Source organism: Cheilinus undulatus, linkage group 7, assembly GCF_018320785.1.
Source record: "Cheilinus undulatus linkage group 7, ASM1832078v1, whole genome shotgun sequence".
Lineage (NCBI taxonomy): Eukaryota > Metazoa > Chordata > Actinopteri > Labriformes > Labridae > Cheilinus > Cheilinus undulatus.
This window is the reverse complement of record NC_054871.1, coordinates 12,194,864-12,204,745: the sequence shown is the minus strand read 5'-3', so window position 1 is coordinate 12,204,745 and position 9,882 is coordinate 12,194,864. Positions and strand designations below refer to the sequence as shown.

Here is a 9,882-nt window from a genome sequence, read left to right as displayed (position 1 = left end):
TATTTGAGAAAAAAACCTGTTGTGAATCCTAACTGTAGATTTTTTTATTGATACCCTCTCCTGACAGGAGAAATAAAAACACCTGACTTTACAGTACAGTGCATTTATTTAATCTTCATTTTCTTTAGTGTACAACACAAGGGTCCCGCAAAGTGAAACATTTGAAAAACATTAAATTTTCAGATGTGTTTATCATCTTGATATATACTCTAAGTTTATATGTACAGAGTGTATTTACAAAAGTTCTCTCAAGCTCAGCATCAAATTAAGGCTAGTCTTAACTGTTTTTCAGCAATGAGAAACTAAAATCAATCAGGTTAAGTTTGGACAAATGATTTTCAAGACGCTCCCATATTTTATGAGGGGAATAAAGTGCTCATTTAGTGTGAGGTCATAGTCGCCACCTGCTACGCCTCTGAAGTCAGACTCTCTTCATGCCGCCTGAACCTGAAATAAGAAATCATCACAAATAAGATTATTATGGTCATATTTTCTTAGTTATTGCATTTTCTTTTTAAGTTATCCAAAGGTGCATCCTGCATGGTTGATGTGAACACATAAAAAGCTCAAGATGCCAGGATATTAGTGCCTTTATACTTCCAGGCAGTATAAAATTACCACTAGTTGATGGTCATCAGGTGAGCTATATTTGACCCACCTGTTGATGAAGCAGTCTAAGAAGCAGCCTTTCTTCTCATCGAGTCTGTACAACCCCGAGTTTGGCAGATCTTGGCACACCGACAAGAATTTCTGTAGTTCAGACGTCGGGAGTCCACTCTGCTGCTGCTGCTACATGAAACAAGGACAGGTGAGAACGTTTAGTTAGGGTGTGGTAAATGTTATCATAACAATGACAAATTAAACCCTTCCTTTGGGTGTGGCTAGTGTATTTACTTAGAAAACTGCATAAAATTTAGCACACGAGTATTTTGCAACATTTTAACAGGGAAACAGAGTTTTGGGGCTTTTTTCACCCTTAATTTAGATGGTAGAGCTGCACAGGGAGTAAACATGGGGAAGAGAGTTGGCGGGAGTAGGGGACATGCACCATCAAAACAAGCTTAAACATTACCTTGATGGTGTCGTAGGTGTCAGTGATGATGGTGATAAAGAGGCTGAGAATCATATAGATGAACAGAGAGACGAAGCTGTAGAGGTAGACTCTGCTAAAAACCCACACCAAGCTGCTCTTGTGTGTCATGTTCTTAAAGGTGGGGAACATGTCGTCTCCGTTGATCAGGGAGAAAAGACACTCCGAAACTGTGTTCAAGGTCCGGAACTGAGAAAAACCCAAAACACTGTTTTCATCTGTCCTTAATTAACAATTAACACTGCCAGTGCATAGCAGATTAAAAGGGAAATAAAAAGGAAGGCCAAACATAATCAGAGAATAGCATGCCCCTTACCTTCTCATGATACGGGCCGAGGACGATCCAGCCGCAGAAACAGTAACTGATGTAAATAATGGCAGCACAGCAGATGAAACGGATCACATTTGGGAATGCTGCCCTGAGTGTCAGGATGAGAATCTGAGAAAAGACAACATTTTTAGCATGATACAAGTCTGACCTCCTCAGTTAGCAAGCCCGTAGGCCAAAACAAGCCCATGAAAAACCTGTGTCTGGCCTATAATACTAAATGAAAAATATCAACGTAAGGAAAGTATGAAAAATGTCTAACACTTGATGCAACCAACAACGCAAGTTCAGTTGTAGGACCATTATTTGATTATAATTTGATTAATTTGGGTACTACTGGGCAGATTCATTACTTTGTGTGTTTATAAGCAGAGAAATCAGCCTTTTATTGAAGGGTTTAATCCAGCAGTGTTAGCATTAGGGATGTAAAACAATGGACAAAAAAAAAAAAACTAAACAAATAAAGATATTAACTAAAAAATGGCTTGTGATCAAACAAAAACCTACATGTTCTCTCTGAATGTAAATGTGCATTTCTAGCACAATTCAATTCCCAGCTGTATAGTTCTGACATAGAATATAAAAATGTCATTCGAATTTTTTCATAGCCAGCCCTTTATTTAAAAGAAAGTTCCTGAATAGGGCTGATTTATGAACGAGAAGAACCTGGAGCTAAGATGAGTAATGCTAATGACCCAACACTACAAAATGTAATGTAAAATGGTGAAAATACCTTAAAACATCGGAAATGAAACTTCAGATAAAGACCTAAACATAAAATGTCAAAGCACAATGTTTAACTGCTTCATTGTTGCGCCAAATGTTGTTGCAGTGAAAAATATCTTCTTGCAGGTATCTGAACACAGACAGTCCCAATTGAAGATCGACCTTAGACAGCAGGAAGAATAAAGTCTAGCAGTAGTCCCTCTCAAGAGCTGCTGACACAGTTTTTTGAAACTGGCACAGGGAGGTAAAAATAGCAAATATGATAAGTGCTAGAATGCCATTCTCAAACTATTTAATTTTTACAGCACACTCATAAAACCAGAGAATGACTGAAGAAACCTGGCTTACATTATACTTCCTGAAGTAGCCCATGTAGCGAATGACCCCGATCCACACAAACATGGTGCCAATCCCCAGAAAGATACTGCAGATGTCGTAACTGGTGAGAACCTAAAATAAAAGCTCAGTGATCAAAAATAAAACTCAAGGACATAGTAATTACTGAAGATTATTCCCAGTTATATTCTAATTCCCATTACCTTGGTCTGGATCTCGATCTTGAGAATGGAGCCGATGATGGTCAACATGTCGCTAATGATGATCAGGAAGTACCAGCCATTCAAAAACTCCACTTTATCTGACAATGGGACTTCTTTACCGCAATTCCTCCTGCAGTACAGTGTGTACTCCTGTTTTAACAGAGAGAAATGACAGCAATTTTACAGTAGGCCTCTGTAAGGGCTTGTTAAGAATTTAAATAAGGAAGATTTACAATGGAATTAAGGATATAAAGGCACACTTTGCCTACATGTTGGCAATCAAAGTTAACAACATTAACAGCCCAAAGAATAGGTCTTGATAATGGGAATCATAACTGCATAACTTAAATGTTAGGATCTGACTCTGCTTTCACATCCCTCCCACCCAAACCCCTTTATTTCTAAGTTTCTCTCTTATTACAAGAACCACTAGGGGCTTCTTACTGAGAGCGACAAGGAGATGTCCCCCCCACCCAGAATCTCTACCTCTGTGGTTCCATCGAGGTTCCATCCCTCCATCCAGGCTTCAAGTTCTCAAACTCCCTCCAGCTATGCCATCACCAGCTCAAGCCAGTTGATCATCCTACTAAGATCAACCTTTACTACCAACACAAGTCCCAAATCTTCAGCATTCCTTGGTTGGACCAGCTCAGGCCCACATCATCTCTACATCCATCCCATCGGTTTCTCATAAACTCAACCTTTCTTTCCCTCATCCCTCGACCTTCATTCTCTTCCCTCTGACCCTCGACCTTCATCCTCTTCCCTTCGACCCTTGAACTTCATCCTCTTCCCTTCGTTGCTTGACTTTCATCCTCTTCCCTTTGCCCCTTGACTTTCATCTTTTTCCCTTTGCCCCCCTGACCTTCATCCTCACCCCTCCATTTCATCATGTTAATATTAAACCATTCAAACGAACATCCGACTAGCCTGGTCGTGGTTAGTGAACTCAAGTAAGTGCATATGCATTTTCTACAGTGACCTATCCCCCTAAAACAAGCCTTTCATAGATACCTCATGTCTGGGCATAAGATCACAGAAAAAAAGATTTCATAAGTTTCCCTGGTTTTATTTTTTGTGTGTGAACCTGTTGTTTTAAGTTTCATTTCTCTCCTGCTGGTGTGATTTCCCGATGTAGGCGTTCACAATAAAAGCACTCAAGCAAATGACTTCAGACTTTACAGAAAAGAACTTGTTGGCAATAGTGTTTGTTGGTGACTTATCCCAGCGTTAACAGAGCGAATGCACAGAGCTGTGGTGTTTAAAGTCACTTCTCTGGCCCTGTTAAAGCCACAACCTTTTTGAATCATCATGGACTTAAAACAAGCAAGGGGTTGGACAGACCAACCACCAGAGTCGCTGTGCACAATGACCACACTCGTATGCTTGCGTATGTTGATGCAATTTCAGACACTGGATTTGCTGAACTGTGATGTTTTTATGAAGCACTTTTTAACACTGGTTTTGATAAGTGCTATACAAATAAACATTATTATTTGCAAAGGAGGGAGCACACATTTTACTTGTTTACTGTGCCTGAACTTTGGTTCGCTACCTAGCTGCTCTTTAGTGTCGGAGTAAAACATGCCAATGACTGGACTCAGACTGAGCTCTTACGTGTCAATAAATCACATATTTTGCATTCACATGAGAAAATACATTTATTTTAATTTTCAACTCAGAAAAAATTGCTTAAAAAACAGAAACCAAATGAATTTTTTTTTTGTAGTCATGGCATAATAATGTAATTCAGAAAAACAGAGCAAAATCTTTATTTTCTCAATTGAATCTCATATGCTTCCATATATTATCACAAGAGAAAGCTTGTTTTTTGTCATAAAGGATCGTTTATGATCTTTTAGATCTTTTTTTTTGTTCCTTCGTAACTGTGGGATTATGGGATAAATAAATTCAGTTCTTAAAAAGACATGGATGGCTGGATGACCATTTAGGGACACCATACTTTGTGAAGACTGAAGTCATTTCAAGTTGTAGCTCTAGTTCTTCTGTATTTATTTTAGGTTTATGTCAAAGGTTGCACTTACTGTTCTCACTTTATCAGCACAGCACCAGATATGTACCAGTCAACTGCACTTTTTCCTCAACTTTAGGCAAAATCAACAACAAAATAACATGCCTTAATACATAACATTCTTTGCACTATGTACTATCCAGTTTTTTGCCTACTTACAAACTGCAGCTGAATGCCTTTAATGACTGAGCGTGTGCAGAGGGCGAAGGAGGTGATACACGTTATAATGATGAGGCAGTCAAACAACACAGTCAGGTTTACGTTCCTGGCATCTGAAATCAGAGAAATTAAGGTCACTGGAAAAGGACGGACCTCTTCAAACAAATTTTATGTGCAGGAACATTTTTAACTTAAGACAGCGGCCTCAACAACACAAGAAAAATTACTTTGTGCAAACTCAGTTCAGCTCAGTTAACTCACATGCTCCAGTAACTTTCCAGTCTCTGCATTCGTTGATATCCACATCATTTTCCAGGTTGATCTTTATCCTGCCACTGTGAGCTTGGTTGTCAAAAGTGATCTGTTAACCAGACAGGCGAGTTAAAAAAAAAACAATTAAAAGGGACAGCAACAAAAAAAGCAAATCCTAACTACTTGGCATTCTCTTAAAAGGCCCTGGAGATATTTTACAATATAAAGAGCAGAGATTGTATGTACATGTTTGCAGGTGAAATCTCACAAGAAATCAGGGCAGACAGCAATAAAGTGATCACATGTTTCCAGTCATATTTCAATTTTAAAAAAAAAAGTCTGTCATGATCTGCTTGTGTTTACTGAGCTAAGAAGGTAGGTCAAGTGACGTACAATAACAGTGAAATCGTAGCAGTCTGGCAGCTCTCGATGTCTCACGGTCTGCAAATTGATGGCCTTAAGAACAAATGTGATTGTGACAGAGATCATCCTGGAAGAAAAGCATATGCATTAACTGAATAAAATGTCACAAAAATAAGCAGTCAAGAGAACGACAAAGATTTATGTTCAAACCTTTTAAAATACAATTCAAAATGTGGATATCCCTCCCTCAATTTAGGGTTATACATCGGATAAATTTCAAGGCACTCTGAAAGTTAGAACAAGACAAAATCAATAAAGCAAAATCACATAATGGACAGAGAGTCTAAAATATTCCATCTTTCTACTCATACATACCAGTCACCACTTGGGCATCTATTTCAAAGGTCTCATCGCTTGGGTAGATGGTACCATTTTGGTAGAAATCCTGGCACAGTGACATGGGGGTGAACATAGCATCCTTTTTCTCATATTCATGATTGCCAACTGTGATGTTGTGCAGATGTCCATACTGGAAAAAATAAAAACATTTCAATTTAATAAAGCCATGATTTAGTAACGCTTAAGGTTGTATCAGTTAAAAACTTTTCCGACAAAGGTGCCAACACAACTCGGTCTTATTAATTCAACCATTCATCATATCCCATCTACCATATTCTGGACTTATAACACCAATGACTGTATTAGGAGTGGATATTACCATCAGTACTAATAATATTTGAATGTTAATATTTACATGGTTTGGTCTGCATAAAATAACTTTGACCTTGAGCTTTCAAACATTTGTTTTAATTTTTCAACCTATCAACCATCTCTTTCCTTTCCGCTGAGGGTGGGTGTAGGAAACTAAGGCTTCAGCCAACACTTGCACACTGGTTTATTTCTTGTTTATCCTTTGGTTTAGTGCTAAAATAGCCTAAAAGTGTATTTATTGTCATTCTACCAGTTTGTTCTTGTGTTTTAGCAAACTTATTTTTGTACACCTTTACATGACTGCAGTGGGAAGTGTCTAAGAGGAACATCTGACTTTCAACTGATAAAGTCTTTAATTTTCACAGATACATTCTATTTTTATTCTCATTTCATTGATGTTTTACATTTGTTCTCCGGCATCAGGAAAAGCACTAGTGCAGGGATACAGGTATAACTGGTTGGTAAAGGTTGATTAGCATTAAAATCATTCTAAAGGAGATTTATTCAGTGTAAACAGACAAAACAGAATGACACATTCAAAAGGAAACGAACAAAGTTCAACCCCATGACAAGCTGCATCATGTTATGGGAACTTGTTAAAAGTTTTGATCGTATAAGCATGCAGAGGTTTCACATCCCAGCAATGATTTACATGTACAAAAGCAAAAGCTCCACTGGTTTTTCTTGTGAAAAAATAAAGAAAATTAAAGCATTTAGTTACCTTTTCAATTATGTAATCGATGTAATCATAAACATCATCCTGTCTGTAAACCGCATATGTGTCCATGCTTCCATCAACATAATCCTTTAAGAAGAGGTGCTTGAACGTCATCAGATTTTCCTCCTTAAACGTGACAACCATTTGGTTGCTCAATCCAAAAGACACTAACTGAGATGAAGAGGAAAAAAGCATGTTAAATCAATTTCCTACGTTAACGCTATTAACACCTGTTTCAGCCATGCCTGACATAAATACCTGGATGGTAATTATGGCAATCTTGATGATCTGGAGTGCGAGTTTCCATGGTTTTCGTCCACGAGCATGATACTTTTCACAGGGGTTCATGAAGTAATATTTGATCTTCCTTCTGAGACACTCGACTTTGTTTTGATCCTCCAGACACTGATGTTGGTGGTCTGCCCAGGGAGGGCTATCATTTGTCTCATAGGAGTCATACAAATCAGTGGAATCCTCCATATCTGCAGTTAATTCAATATATGTCACATGCATACAATAAAAATTGTATTGCAAAAAATAAGGAGGGAGAAAATAAAACAATTTTACATTTTTGTAATTGACATTCAAAGTGTGGCACCACTAAAGAAAGCATTCGGTTAACTTTACCTATTTTTCTATTTTCTGCTGTAAATGTTTATATTTCAAGGGAAACAAGTTGAAGCTTGCCATTTAAACTTTTGTTGTTCATGTCTATTCCGGAAACTTAGACTGGTGTTGTTTTGGACTTTATACATAGGTGCTGTATGGGCAAATATACAGCAAATTCAACTGGAAACAAGCGAATTTGAGACATCAAGACATTGCAACTCTAAAATGCAGTACAGATCTCCCAAGAATGACCTGAAACAGGCTAAACATTTAAGACTTAAAATAAAGGATTCATTGCAGTGTTCGGCCCTGAATCTTATATAATCTTAACGACTTCCGGTAAATATCATAGCCTTGAAATTGTTCCTTTTGTTCCATTTAATGAAAAGAGTGAGGGAAACTGAAAGAAAAGCACCTCTTAATTAGTCGAGGAATCAGTCCTGAAGCTCTACTATTGTTTTTACTCACACAGCCAAGGGTGAATTGACAATGTTAGAGGAGGAAGTAAATGGAGTCAGGTGTACCTGAGCCTTGCTGAATAATACACGGCAGCTCACGAGTTGACACCTGACCAGCTTTAGACATTGCCGAAAACTATCAAACATTAATCTTGTAAGAGCACAAATATTTTCATGTCATCACAGCCAACTGAGAACATTACTGAAAGCTGATGAAAAACAAGTTAGCTACTTACCCACTCCACGAGCTTGGTAAATTAACTTCTAATTAGATCCACCTGCTGCCTGCGTCCCGCAAGTTGAGTCATAAAGTTCTCGCTCTAATTGAAATCCATTACTTGCTTAACAGGCTGCTCTGAGTGTGAAAGCCATATCTCGAAAGTTATCTTTCCCGATAAAACTTCCGGAGTTTGAGTGGTGTTAAGGGAGAGTTCGTCAACCTGTATTTTCATTGACTCAGGTAGTTTTTTTTTTTTTTTTTTCTCTTTCTTGTGACGTAATGTTCAAACTCGAGCCTGATTGGCTCTCGGATCTGTCCGTCAATCGCATTGAGTCCACCGTTACCACTGGCAACCAAACTAACCCACTGATAAGGGGATTTCAACCTTACTACAACTACACCGGTAAAACTTCAATTATTCCTGTATTATTATGTTTTTAAAGTTAATTAACCTATCTATATGGGCTTGTTTGGAGCTCTATCCTGAATAGTAACATCGTAGATAAAACCATATATGATAAACCTTATACCGAGTACTCTTAGCCAGTCTGTTTAACCGTTACTGTCTACCTTAGCTTGCTAACTTGGCTTTAGCATGCTCCATAAACTGTAGCACACAATTTCAAGTGCAGATACGTGTATAACATAAATATATAAATAAATACAGCTTAAGTACATACATACATGTATTTTAGTGTATTCCCTCACATAAAAATATGGCATCGTTAATGACAAACGTTTTTATGTTACAGTAAACGTTAATAGCCTTAGTCAAGTATGAACAATCCCACTGTTTTTTTACCGTTAAGTTTGATGTAACAGTTACACTCTTTTTGCTTGCATTTAAAAGGGAATATTGGCTCCATTTTACGTCTTTGTTTAGCTTGTAAAGGTTAAGATATTTGTTGATAAACCTACTCATTAGCTGAGTTGGAAAGAGTACAAGCACTGTTATACTCAAGTAAAAGAAGCAATAATCCTGTTAAAAACCACTGAAAAACTACTGATCTATAAATCTACTCAAGTAAAAGTAAAAGTAAAAAGTATTCAATTAAAACATTACTTAGAGTACTTGGTACTGAGTAGCTACTAAGAAATTGCCTATTAAAATATGATCTTTGCTTACTGGCAATAACCAGAGGTGGAAATTAACCATTAATACATTTACTCAAATTACTGCAACTCTTGCTTTTTTGGGTTTTTGTATTTTTTTGAGTACATTAGAAATCAGTCATTTAATTTTCAACTAAAGTACCTGTACTTTTACAGGAGTACAGTATTCTGGTACTTTCTCCACCTCTGTTGGCTACACAGTAGTGAGAGAATGATTCCACACAGCTGTTGTATTTTACTTTTTTTATAGAGGTGTGGATTAACCTGAAAAAATTTGTTTGAGATCTATATTGTCATGTTTTTATTGCTAATAAGGATGGTTCATATTTTACTGTACAATTCCTCAGTAGCTACTAAGGCTGGAAAATTGATTGAAATTTTAAATTTCAGCATGTCCTACTGCAATTTTTGAGTCGCAAAGGTTGCAGTGTTTCTGTATGTCTGAACAATAATATACCTGAAATGTGTGTTAAGAACAGTTTCATACAATTTATTGGCAGCAGAATTGTTATGCTGTACACATCATGTAACACTGAAGCATCATTATTTTAAAATAGTTGCAAA

The 9,882-nt window shown here is 37.3% G+C and overlaps 1 protein-coding gene across 5 annotated transcripts; it reads right to left on the bottom strand.

Moving 5' to 3' along the window:
* Window positions 1-94: 94 nt before the first annotated feature.
* mcoln3b (mucolipin TRP cation channel 3b) lies at window positions 95-8,437 on the bottom strand. Of its 5 annotated transcripts, XM_041790997.1 has the most exons (15): window positions 8,222-8,437; window positions 8,052-8,121; window positions 7,177-7,400; window positions 6,922-7,089; window positions 5,865-6,018; window positions 5,700-5,775; window positions 5,520-5,616; window positions 5,136-5,235; window positions 4,875-4,987; window positions 2,684-2,833; window positions 2,493-2,594; window positions 1,407-1,529; window positions 1,073-1,279; window positions 659-789; window positions 95-447 (listed from the first exon to the last, which is right to left on the bottom strand). In XM_041790997.1, exons 2-15 carry the CDS (start codon window positions 8,110-8,112, stop codon window positions 408-410), a joined length of 1,746 nt encoding a protein of 581 aa, XP_041646931.1. In that variant the 5' UTR covers window positions 8,113-8,121; window positions 8,222-8,437; the 3' UTR covers window positions 95-407. The 5 variants fall into 5 exon arrangements, with proteins under 5 accessions (XP_041646931.1, XP_041646932.1, XP_041646930.1 ...); XM_041790998.1 differs by lacking the exon at window positions 8,052-8,121; XM_041790996.1 differs by lacking the exon at window positions 8,222-8,437 and having other exon boundaries at window positions 8,052-8,204.
* Window positions 8,438-9,882: the final 1,445 nt, after the last annotated feature.

Excerpts from the sequence above, each read along its gene's own strand:
- mcoln3b (XM_041790997.1), bottom strand. The coding sequence starts at position 8,112 with ATGTCTAAAGCTGGTCAGGTGTCAACTCGTGAGCTGCCGTGTATTATT. Across the intron at positions 7,401-8,051 it reads TATTATTCAGCAAGGCTCAG|ATATGGAGGATTCCACTGAT; the intron begins GTACACCTGACT and ends AATTAACTGCAG. Across the intron at positions 790-1,072 it reads ACACCTACGACACCATCAAG|CAGCAGCAGCAGAGTGGACT; the intron begins GTAATGTTTAAG and ends TGTTTCATGTAG.